We start from the raw sequence: 12,351 nt of genomic DNA, 5'->3' as shown, positions 1-12,351 counted from the left end.
GGGGGCCTGGGGTGTCCACGCGCATCTCCAACCTGGCGCCGGAGCTGAGCGCTGCCCTGCCCCGAGCCTGTCCTGCCCGCCGTCCGCCCCCCGCAGGACGCGGTGCCACCACGCCCCCGGCCTGGCTCTGCTCTCCCTCACGCAGCACCGCCAACGCCTCCGCAAGGCTCGCCCCGGTCCCCTCCGGAGAGTGCCCCAAATCCCTGCACCCGGCCGTCCCTCACCAAGCTGGGGTGACACCACCGGCGTCCCCTGCAGGTCCCTGCTCCTTCAAGGGAGGCACAGTGGTTAGGAATCCTGTCTGTGTCACTCACTGCCTGTGCCTCAGTTTTCCCATCTATACAATGGGAGTATTAACAAGACCTACTTTGTAGGGCTGTTGTGAGGATGAAATGAGTTAACACACCCGAAGCAAGTAAAACAGCCGCCCGGGGCAGGGAAAGCTCTAGGTTGATACCCGCTGCTGTCGCTGTTGCTGTCCTTACTGTCTCTCGCCTTGCTCTGTACCTGGCTGTGGCCTAGGGGAAGGGCCTCTGCCCTTCTGAGCCTCAGTTTGCCCCTCTGCAAAGTGGGGAGACGCAACAAGCTACGTCAGCGGGTCAGCAGGCCCCTTGCGTGAGCGTATCCAAGGCCAGAATCAGGGTATGGCCCTGGGCCCTCGGCCAGCACGCTCCACAAACAGCTGTCCCTGCCCTCGCAAGCCCTCCCGGCCTTCCGCCCCGGACAGGGTGTGGGGGCAGGTCCCTGCTCCTGGTGGGGTGTGTGTGTCTCCCCCTCTCTCCCTCCCTCACACACACCCTCCACCCAGACCCAGGCCGCTGGGCCACACCGCTCCAGGGAGAACTTCCCCGCTCCATCACTCCCCCCTCCTGTGCCCGGCCTGCTTCCGGAACAATCTCTGGGGCTCAGCACAGCAGCCCCCACCTCCCGTCCACCCTGAGAGCCCTCCCCTGCCCGGCCCCCACCCGTGCACGGCCTCACCTGTACACGTAGGGCCCCCGCTCCTCCACCTGCGGCTTCTCCCCCTGCAGGACCCCGTCGGGGTTGAGCACGCTGAAGAAGTAGACGGACAGGTAGAAGGGGACGGGGATCTGCTTCCACATGCCGAAGGACAGGCTGTTGGGGTCGATGCGCACGTTCTGCGGGGACAAGACCGCGCGCCGTGAGGAGGCCGAGCGCCTGTGCCGCCCTCCCCACCACGCAGCCCGGAGCAGCCGCCCGAGCCCGGCCGGGGCGGGGGCTCCTGGGGAGGCGGCTCTGGGGACAGGAGGCGGTGGGAGGGTCCCTCGCACGCGGCTGTAGCACCGCGGTACACAGAATTAAATAACATCTGCGTGCTGTCATTTCCCAGCCGTGTCTTAATGGCCACAGTCAACACTGATCAGGGGACTGTGGCCCACAGGGGGGGTCCGCGCCATCTAAAGGGGACGCGGTAGCTCAGCGCAGTACACGGCACCCTGTAGCCACACAGCTCATTCATTCATTCAACAAGCAGGAGGACTGAATATGAGGCAGGCACCAGGTAAGGGAAGTGTAAACAGCACAAACCAAAACCCAAACCGAAGGCGGTGAGGGAGGCAAACACGTGAACCTGGCGGAGAGGGCTGTTCCACAGAGAGGCGCCCGCAGTGCAAAGGCCCTGAGGCAGCGAGGTGCCTAAAGGGAGACTGTGGCTGCCAAGGAGGCCGGTGAGGCTGGAGCTGAGCGTGTCAGGAGAGGAGAACAGAGACACTTGCCATGAAAACCAGAAATACTGAAATTTATATGAAATCTGATTTATAAAGCTTGGCAAAGACTTAATTTTCTTAAAAGGCTGAAGCAAACAGGTCTGAAGTCCAGCTGGCCTCTAATCCCAGCTCTGCTCATCCGGGTCTGAAGTTCCCTGCCCCAGCGTGGCAGGGAGGTCCCCCAACCCACCGGATCCCCACCCCCAGCCCGGCCCGGCCCCTCAACGCCCACACGCCCTCAGAGCCCGGGTGGGGCGGGGTGACCCAGCCCATCAGATAGATGCCTGATGTCGCAAAGCCAGGCCGTTGCGTCACCGTCCACCTTCTTTCGAACACGGCCTTCCAGGACAAGGACAGCCACCCCCACTGTCCCCAAACAGCCAGAACCCACAGACTGAGAACCTGGATCTCTTTCCACTGGGCCACTGGGGCAAGTCGGTCCCTCTGAACCTCATTTTCCCCACCTGTACAATGGGGCTAGTGACAGCATAGCCACAGCTGTGTCTAGTTTGACCTCGGCGGCATTTAAGTAAAGAAAGTTGAATTCATTGCCAAGGATTAAAGACCGGGAGACTTCACATAAAATCCGGATTTCAGAATTTTCTCAGAAAAACCAGGAGATCAGAGACTTGCCTTCCTGTGTCACGACTGTTTATTGACAGACACATCCTCCCACAGCTTGGGCACCGCGGGATGATCTCACAGCCTGGGCATCCGCAGGTGCAAACCCGGGTGACAAATAAGCGTGATGCCAACAGCAGCAGAAGCAGCCTCGCGGCTGTGCCCAGCGCTGCGGTCCCCACCGCGCTCTCACCCCCACCAGCACCACGGCCCTCGGAGGCAGCCACTGTCACTACTGTTACCCACAGTTACAGATTAGGAAAGCGAGGCTGAAGAGGGATTCGAAGAGGAGTTTGAGGGCACAGAGGGGTCCGGGAAGGCTTCCTGGAGAAGGTGGCAGGTGAGCTGGATCCAGAGTGGCCCTGACCACAGCCCGCAGGTGCCCGCTCCAGCTCCCCCCAGCTCACAGCCCCAGGTCAGTCCCGCCTTCCCCTGGCCTCCCGGCCTCTGCCTGGGGCATCCTCGCACCCCTGGGGACCCTGCTAACCACAGGTCGGCCCCTCCCCCTACCTGGTGGGCCAATCCCTCCCTGATGCCACCTCCAAGAGGCCTCCCTGGCTTCCCCGTCTGCGGTACCCAGCACCTCCCGACACGCTCTGTGCCCTTTGCCACACTAACCAGGACCGGAAAGGACCTGTGATCAGAACGGCCTCCCGCGCAGAATGCACGAGGGCTGCCGTGTAGCTCGCTGCGGAATCCCGGCGCCCGGACACCAGCGCGTGGGGGAGACTTTTGAATGAATGGTGAGCGAATGAATGAAAGAACCTCTCCCCTCGCTCCTACCCCCTCCCCAGAGCTCAGACCCAACACGGCTCCAGGGAAGGGGACCTCAGGGTCACCGGGAGGCTGAGCTCGATCCCTTCCGTTCCACCCTTGCTGTGTGGCCCCCGGCCCAGGCCTCCCCTCCTCGCTGAACGTCCGCGCCCCGGACCCGAGCCCCGGGCATGACCACGTCGACCCTGAGAGGGGCTTTCGAGAAGGACGGACACACCCGTGTCTCCCAGGACGGGCCCAGCCCCTCCGAGCTCCCCTCGCGAGCCTGCTGCCTCTGGGGTGGGGAGGGCGGCAGCCGCCAGCCCAGCCTCGCTCTGTCTGCGCCACCTGTCCACACGGCCTGATCCAGAGCGGGCGGATAGGAGGGAAACCCACACGCCCCCTGCCCTCCCTCACTTGGTCCCGGGACTCTGCCCTCCTGGGTGAACTGAGTCTGAGAGATGGTTGGTGACAGGAGGTCCAGCACTGCGTGGGGCTCTGCATCCAGTCTAAGGCCCTGGGGCACGATGGCTCGGGAAGAGGGCGACAGAAACAGCAGAGTCTGGACCGGCTGGTGAAAACGGGCCGCCCCACAGCCCCAGGGAGCGGCCCCGGTGAGGACACCAAGCCCCGTCGCCCCCGGGGCCAAGTCCCACCCCGGCCCTGCCAGCCGGGTGACCGGGCGGCTTCCTCACCCTGGGGCCTGCCCCGACCCGGCAGCCGCACCCCTCCAGTAGAAAACACGGCGTCGGGACTCAGTCCCTGAAAAACACGTTGGGAGAGTTGGCACAAACCGCGCGTTGTCGCTCCAGCGCGGGGGAGCCGGAGGGACTCTGCGGCGACGCTCGAGCGGCGCCCGGGTCGAGGTGCCGCGTCCCGGCGTGTGCGCGTGTCCAGCCCGTCAGACCGTTCCGTTCCATGCGCACGGGGGTCGCACGTCAGGCACCTCGGTGAAGCTGCTTTAAACAACAACAGACCCAGTCCCCTCGGCTGCCTCCCGGCTGCGGCCGCATCGCTCAGCAGAGGCAGCGGGTCCGGGGGAGCCTCGGGACCCCACAGCCCGGCTGCGCCTTCCTCCGCCCTGGCCTGCTCACCCGGCTCCGGGACGAACCGAGGCCGCGCCGGTGAGTCGCAGGACCCGGCCTCACGCCCGTCTCTCTCTCTCTCACAGAGGAGGCTACAGGGCCTGGGGTCCAGCCCGTTCGCCCAGCACTGCCCACAGGGACTCTTCAGTGACAGCTCTGCCCCTTCCCACCGGTGACCGTGGGCCGAGTCACCGAACCCCCGAGTCTCACTTTTCCTCATCTGTGCAGTGGACACAAGGACAGCATCCACCTTGTGGGCTGCTGTGCTTAGAACAGCGTCTGGCAGATCCCGGGGTGTCTGCAGGGTCAGCCGTGAGGTCACCTGGCCTAAAGTGACCCTTCCTCCTCTGCCCCACCCCCACCCCGGGTCAGGGACAGACTTTGCCCCACTGCAGATCGGCGGGACAGCTCTCTTAGCCGCACCAGACCAGAGGCATCTGGACCAGGCAGCTGATTAGATAACGGCGCTGGCGAATCAGCTCGCGGCCTTTCGCCCAACATAGCTGATTCTGTGATTCTGTCCCCACGCCCCCCACCCAAGGTCAAAGATCACGGCCCTGGAACACAAAGTTGGGAGAGAGTCCCAAGGTGAGCCCTTGTTGGACACCACTCCCTCCCATCCAAGCAGACCCTTCAAGCCCATTCCTGAGCAGCCAGGAAGGCTGCCTGGAGGAGGTGACAGCTGAACTGGCTATTTGAAAAACAAGCTGGGCTTTTCCAGAAGAAAACGGGCAGGGAGCGGCTGGCAGAGGTTGCGGCCTGTGCAAAGGCGGAGAAGCCTTTAGGAGCATGACTTGTCTGAACGCCCACTGATAACGAACATGTTTTTAAAGCGATGATGTATGGAAACCACCTGGATATCCATCAACAGATAATGCCACTCAGCAAAAACAAGGAACCAAGGACCAAAAAATGCTGCCACGTGGATGCATTTCACAAGCAGTGCCCTAAGTGAAAAACAAAAACCAAAAAGCCAGACATAACAAGCTATATGGTGTATGATTCCATTTCCATGACATCTGGAAAAGGGAAAAGTCTGGAGCCAGAAGGCAGATCGGTGGCTGCCAGGGACCACGGCAGAGGGAGGGGCTGGCGTTAACGGGGGCAGAGGGGACAGTCTGGGCTGGTGAGAACGTCCCGTGCCTTGATTTTGGTTGCCACACAGGCGAGACGTATACATTCGATGAAACGCATCAAATTATACAGTTAAAAAGGGTGCATGTCATGTGTGTACCTTGAGAAGATCATGCTGACATCTGCAACAGTTTCACCGAGACATGATTTATGTAGCACACGATTCACACACTAACGCGTCCAATTCAATGATTTCCAGTACAATTCACCCATTTAAAGCGTACGAGCCAACGATTTTAGCGCATCCGCAGAATTGTGCGACCTCCACCGCCGTCTAGTTCCAGAACATTGTCATCACCCAAAACGAAACCTCATGCCCGTGGCAGTCACTCCCCACTCCCCAGCCCTGGTAATCATTAATCTACTTTCTGTCCCTGTCGATTTGCTTACTCTGGACTTTTTATAAAAACAGAATCATACGAGTCCGCGCCTGTGTCCATAATGCTCTATTTCTGGAACACGAGCAGGGACACAAAAGGCCCCACCACACGTGGCTCCTCTCAACCCATTCTGTTTGCGCCCGGCTTCTTTTGCTCAACTTAACATTTTCGAGAGTCACCCTTTTTCTGGGCGACTCGTCTTCCACTAGTCAGTGGAGTGATTTCCGGGATTCCGGCGAGCGCGTCCCCTGCCTGCCGGCGGATATTGCGTGGCTTCCGGTTGGGGCTCTTCCGAACCAAGCTGCGATGAGCTCATCAAATGACACATTTCACGCGTGTGCGCTTTATCGTAAACAAAATACACCTCAGTAGAGGTAACTTTTAAGAATAAATAAAACACCTGTGACATGCTATATTTACTACTAGGGAACAATCTGCAGAATATTTTGGGTAAAAAAAAAAGCAAAGGATAAATATTATTACTACCTTTAAAATATAATGTAATTGTATTGAGCCGAAGGCGGCAGACAGAAGCACACTACCGCACAATTGCACAAATGGCACGTTCCAGAACAGGTGAGACTAATGTATTCCCACAGGTAAGTGTCACCCTGGGGATACGGGAAAGGCGCGAGGGGGTGTCTTGGGGACAAAAGCCTGTTTCCTGGTCTGGATGCTGGTCCCTCGGAGCTGCGGTCACTCTGAAAAATTCCTGGCGCTGCTGCCTTCTGAGTGGGCTTTGCTATATATGTGCTACGCTTCAGTAAGACAGAAAAACTTTGAAACTACAATGTAAAACTTTTTAGATAACAGATTCGCTGCAGACGGGCAAAGGACTGGAGCAGACGCTCCTCCGGGAAGACACATGGCGACGGCAAGCGCGGCGGATGCCCAGCGGCATCGGGGACGCGCATCAGCCTCGCAGCGAGACACCCTACCCGCCCGCCGGACGGCTGCCATTTTTTTGATGGAAAGTCACGAGCGTTGGCAGGGACGTGGGGAGTGGAGTCCTCGCCGTGGCCGGTGGGAGGGTAAGTGGCGCAGCCGCAGTGGAGAATGGTCTGGCGGCTCCTCGAACGACGCAACGCGGAGTGGCCGTGCGACCCAGCAGTTCCGCTCCCAGGAAGGGACCCCAGAGAACCGAAAACAGGTGTTCGAACAAAGCCACGTTCGTAGCAGCGCGAGTCACGCAGCCCACAGGTGGAAGCAACCCGAACGTCCATCCACACGTGAACGGACAGACGGAATGCGCTGTCCCCGTACAGCGGAATATTATTCGGCCATAAAAAGGCATGAAGGACCGACACGCGTTGCAACATGGATGAACCTCGATGACATCACGCTAAGTGAAGGAAGCTGGACAGGAGAGGACACACGTCGTGTGATTCCACTCACGTGACGCGTCCGGAACAGGCAAATCTGCAGAGACAGAGAGGGGCTGCGGGAGGGGAGCACGGGGAGTGACTGCTTAATGGGGACGAGGTTTCCATCTGGGGTGACGAAAGCGTCCTGGAACCAGATAGTGGTCACCACTGCACAGCCTTGCCAACGCACCAAACGCACTGAATCGTACGCTTTCAAATAGTGACAACGCTGAATTTTATGTTAACTGAATCTTAATCATAGTTAAAAAAAAAAAAGATTAACTGCAAATTAAAGTGAGGTATCATTTCCCAACAGATGAGCACGGACGAAGACGCCTGAGAAAACCAGCTGCGTGCGAACATGTTTGGAAACAGGGACGGCCGCGTGGTGGCGTCAGCCCACTGGGTGCGGTGGGCGCGTCCCAGCCAGGGCAGAACGTGAGCACAGCCCCTCGGTCAGTGGGTTCCCATGCGGCGCCCAGCGCAGAGCACCTGCCTCCAAACGCTGCCCGCAGCCAAGGGCCGTGACGTGCACGCCTTCCAGAGGCTTCGTAAAAGAATACTCACCTTTCAGGCACGGTGTGACTTATGTTACTACTTGATTATTCGCTACTCTGACATTCTGTCCTAGTCTGTTCTGTTTCTAAAATGCTGGTCCTGGCTGGTCACGGTGGCTCGCGCCTGTAATCCCAGCACTTTGGGAGGCAGAGGCAGGAGGATCGCTTGAGCCAGAAGTTCAACACCAGCCTGAGCAAGAGCGAGACCCCGTCTCTACTAAAAATAGAAAAATTAGCCGGGCATCACGGCGAGTGCCTGTGGTCCCAGCTAGTCGGGAGGCTGAGGCAGGAGGATCGCTTGAGCCCAGGAGTTTGAGGTTGCTGTGAGCCATGATGACACCACGGCACTCTAGCCCAGGAGACAGATTGAGACTTTGTCTCAGAAAAAAAAAATCATTAACCTGACCTGGCCACTGAATTGCAACACCTGGTTCCTCCTCCAGTGACAAGAGGAAACACGCTCCCGAAAGAAGCAGAGCTCTGACCACATGAGCCCAGAAGCTGATGTGCCCATATGTCCCAGTGCTGGGACAGGACCAGACCCTGCCCACTCCAGACAGGCCAGCCCGCCACTTACCGCATCCTAAATCCTAGGGCCCCGGGCGTCCCCAGCCCTGTGGGGCCCACGAATGCATGAAGGACTGCGACATGGGCTGACTCAATCTGGGACTCGGAACACTACACCCCTGGCTAATGTTCCAACTCCTTTTGATTTGTAAAGGACTAAGGTGACAAGAATCAAAGAGGTGGTTTTTTTGCAAGAAACCCACACATGTTGCTAAGTCGGAGAGGTGAATTGCTTAAGCTAAGAAGTTGAGTCATTCTTGACGCCTCCATTCCCTCCCACCCAGCTCCCATCCATCAGCAAGGCGTGGCCGCTCTCCCTGCAGAACATCCCTCAAATCCATCCCCTTCCCCCCACCGCCAACCCAGCCCCACCGGTGCGTGCTTGGACTGGTGCAGTAGTCTCTCTGCTGTTTCCCTGCTTCTGCTCTTGCCCCAAGCCTTTTCTCCCCACAGAATCCGAGTTATCCTTTTAAGATTTAAGTCAGATCATGTCACTCTTCTGCTCAAATCCTTCCCGTGGCTCTCTACTGATCTCAGAAGAGAAGCCAAATTCCCGACAGTGACCTACAAGGTCTTGCGTGATCTAGTCCTTGCAGTCACTCCACTCACATCTTTCCTTACCATCCGTCCCGCTCACTCTGTTCCCGTCCCACTGGCCTTGCTGTTCTTGACCTGCCAGGCAAGTTTCTGCCACAGGGCCTTTGCACTGGCCTGTTTCCCGCAGTGTCCACGTAGGTGATCCCCTCACCTCTCAAGTCTAAAGTCACCTTCTCAATGAGACCTTCCCTGAACACTCTTCATTCCCTCAGTAGTATTTATGGAGCTCCCACTACCTGTCAGGCTCTGTTCTAGGCCTGGGGACTGTAGCAGTGAACAAACTAGACACAAAGATCATCCTTCCCCCTTCACACTGTATCCATCACCCTGTTTTATCTTCCTGACCTTATCAATATGAGAAGTTCCTATGTATCTGCGGACAAGTCCCCCTTCCTGCTGCCCAGAATTTAGTCACGATGGGTGGGCTAGAGTAGCCACTGTGGATCATGAGGCATGCCTGGGAATGGAAGCCACACACAAAGAATGGTGGAGCGGAAAGATAAGAAACTGAATCCCCATGACTTCCCCAAGCCACCCCACCAGGCTTGGGTGGCCTAGTCATCAGAGAACTGTCCATTAAAAATCACAATGAGATTCCTCACCATACCCCAGAATGGCTAAAATGAAAAAGACCGACAACAACAAGTGTTGACACGGAAGCAGAGCAGCCAGAATGCTCTTATGCTGCTGGCGGAAGTGAGTGTCGGTGCAATCGCTATGGAATGCAGTTTTTCTATTAAAGCTGGCAATCTCACTCCTAGCGTTTACCCCAGAGAAATGAAAACATACGTCCACACAGATTGTTCACAAAAGTTTACATCAAACTGGAAACAACAAAATGCCAACACACAAGTGAGTGCATGAGAAACGGTGGCACATTCGTACAAGGGAATACGCTACCCAACAGCGAAAGGGACTGACCAACTGATACACACAATGACGCAAGCATAATGTTGAACAAAACGAGCTTGGCACACAGGAGAACATTCTATATGAGTCCATTTACGTGTCGTCCCAGGGACCAAGCGAAACTAACCCACAGGGGTAGGGGTGGGGGCAGGGAGGCCTCAGGGGTGGACGCTGACAGGGAGGGGGGCAGGGAGCCTGCCACGCTTGATCTAGGTGATCATTACACGCGTGCATGCCTACGCAAAAATGCAGCGACTCCCACACCAAAATTGTGCATTTTCCTGTATGTTTATACTTCAATTTTTAAAAAGAAAAAAATTAAAGCAAAAACTCCATAGGGAGGTGGGCGCTCTTCAGACGTGCAGCCACCTCCAAGTGGCGCCTCCAACGGGAGGGCGCCTGCGGCCCACCAAGGTCCTGGTGTCACACAAAATCTGACACCGTGGCTCTTTCCCTGCCCCCGCACAGCAGGGAGAGCAGCCGGGGGCCTCCCCACAGCAAAGGGGCTCTGCCCACTCCCTGCCCCCTCAACCTCCTGCCCATCCCCCACCGCCAGCAGGGGCCTGATACAACTTCCTGTGCCTCAGTTTCCCCATCTGTAAAAAGCGATTAAAAACAGGACCTACTCGACAGTGACCGGTCGTGTTGACATAATGTGATGAGCACAGCCCTTGGCCTCTGTGCTCGTCCTTCCAAAACCCAGAACCACGCTCCAGTTGTGAGAAAAACATCACACGAACCCCAGCAGAGGGTCATCCCCCAAAATCCCCACCCAGCACTCCTCAGAGCTATCCAGGCCACCAAAACCAAGGAACGTGTACGCAGCTGCCGCAGACCAGGAGCCCAAGGAAACACCGGGACCAGATGCGACGGGGGGTCCTGCGGGGAGGGACGCTGGCACAGAAAAGGGAAACGAAGGAAAAACTAAAGAAATTCCGATCTCCCACGGATGTCAGTTACTACTAACCTATCAAGGTTGGTTCAAGGCTGGGTGAGGTGGCTCACGCCTGTGATCCCAGCACTCTGGGAGGCCGAGGTGGGAGGCTCGCTTGAGCTCAGGAGTTCAAGACCAGCCTGAGCAAGAGCGAGACCCCGTCTCTACTAAAAATAGAAAAAATTAGCCAGGCATGGTGACACGCACCTTTAGTCCCAGCTACTCGGGAAGCTGAGGCAGGAGGATCACTCGAGCCCACTCGAGTTTGAGGTTGCAGTGAGCTACGATGAGGAAGGTCACCTATTCACAGGTCCCAGGAGTGAGGACGGGGCCACTGTTCAGCCTGCCACAGCCGCTCGGAGACCCTGGGGCTTCCTCCCGTATAGCCCCTCCGTGCCAAGGAACTCCCCAGCGCCGGGGCAGGGGACCTTTGCCCCTGTGCGCCCCTTCCTGTCCCAAGCAGCCCTGTCTTCACCGGCAGGCAGCCCCCGCCAGAGACAAGGTGGACCCGGGTCCCGCCCATGGAAAGCCCCACACCAAGGATGCTCTGTCCTCCCCACCCCTGTTTTGAACCCCTGTTGCATTTCAGCCTGGGCCGTCCTAAGAAGACCGCAGGACAGGACGGCCCGCCGGCAGCAGGACACTCTCCAGGCGGCTGCTTTCAAGTGGCTCAGAAGAGGCCCCTTTGTTCTCACAGCCGGGCCTGGAGAGCTAGCCCTTCCGGGCTGCCGCCACCTCTTGACTTCTGAGACCGCATGCCGGTGACACGGCGGTGTCCGGAAACACAGACTGAGTCCCGCCCTGAAAAGGGCTCAGCCGGCTTCGCCCTCAGCCACACGGAGGAAAACACCAGGAACCACCTGCCGATCCACACGCAGGGGCCAGAGGGGTCTTGCCGAAAGCAGGCCCCAAAGCCAGCGCGTCCCCACGGGGCAGGTGGCGAGACAGCGCCGGCAGCCAGAGCCGAGAGCAAACTCCAGGGTCCTCGCGTTCCCAGAAAGTTCCAGGCTGGGCCGGGACCAGGAGACAGATGTCACCAGTACCTGTCCTTTGTGCTGACCCAAAGGGGCCCAACCTCAAAGGGCGGAGGCCCAGGCAGAGCCTCCCGCCCCGGCACGGCGGCTCCAGGGAACTGCTGCACGGCCGGGCGGCCGCCGCTCCCAGCCTCGTCGCCAGACTACGGGATTATTTTCCGTGTGATAACAGTGCTGCGGTGGCTTTCTTCGGCTTGGTGGCGGCGGTGTCTACCATGGGCCTGTGCGCGCAGCGGTGCGCAGAGTGTGGTCGCGGGGCCGGCAGCACCAGCGTCCCCTGGGAAACGCCCTTCTCAGGCCCAGCGCAGACCTGCCGTCGCGGGCGAGGGGTGCCCGGTAATCGCACTGTTCTATTTCTGTGTTTGAAATTTTTCATAATAATAAATTTTTAAAAATCGGCTGCGTGCGGTGGCTCACGCCTGTAATCCCAGCACTTTGGGAGGCCGAGGCAAGAGGATCGTTTGAGCTCAGGAGTTCAAGACCAGCCTGAGCGAGAGCAAGACCCCGTCTCTACTAAAAGTAGAAGAATTAGCTGGGCGTGGTGGCACGTGCCTGTAGTCCCAGCTACTTTGGAGGCTGAGACAGGAGGATTGCCTGAGCCCAGGAGTTTGAGGTTGCTGTGAGCTAGGATGACGCCACGGCACTCTAGCCCGGGCAACAGAGCAAGACTCTGTCTCAAAAAAACCAAA

At 58.2% G+C, this 12,351-nt stretch overlaps 1 protein-coding gene across 1 annotated transcript in view; it reads right to left on the bottom strand.

The window, feature by feature from the left end:
* Window positions 1–12,351, bottom strand: part of SCARB1 (scavenger receptor class B, member 1) — a 79,689-nt gene that overhangs the window by 32,578 nt on the left and 34,760 nt on the right. Inside the window, exon 2 of the mRNA XM_012663402.1 lies at window positions 982–1,139. Coding sequence (XP_012518856.1) covers window positions 982–1,139 — 158 coding nt within the window. The remainder of the gene's footprint in view (window positions 1–981; window positions 1,140–12,351) is intronic.

This window comes from Propithecus coquereli, unplaced genomic scaffold, assembly GCF_000956105.1.
Source record: "Propithecus coquereli isolate 6110/MARCELLA unplaced genomic scaffold, Pcoq_1.0 Scaffold81, whole genome shotgun sequence".
NCBI lineage: Eukaryota > Metazoa > Chordata > Mammalia > Primates > Indriidae > Propithecus > Propithecus coquereli.
Note: the sequence above shows the minus strand (reverse complement) of the source record. Positions and strands in the feature narration are given on the sequence as shown.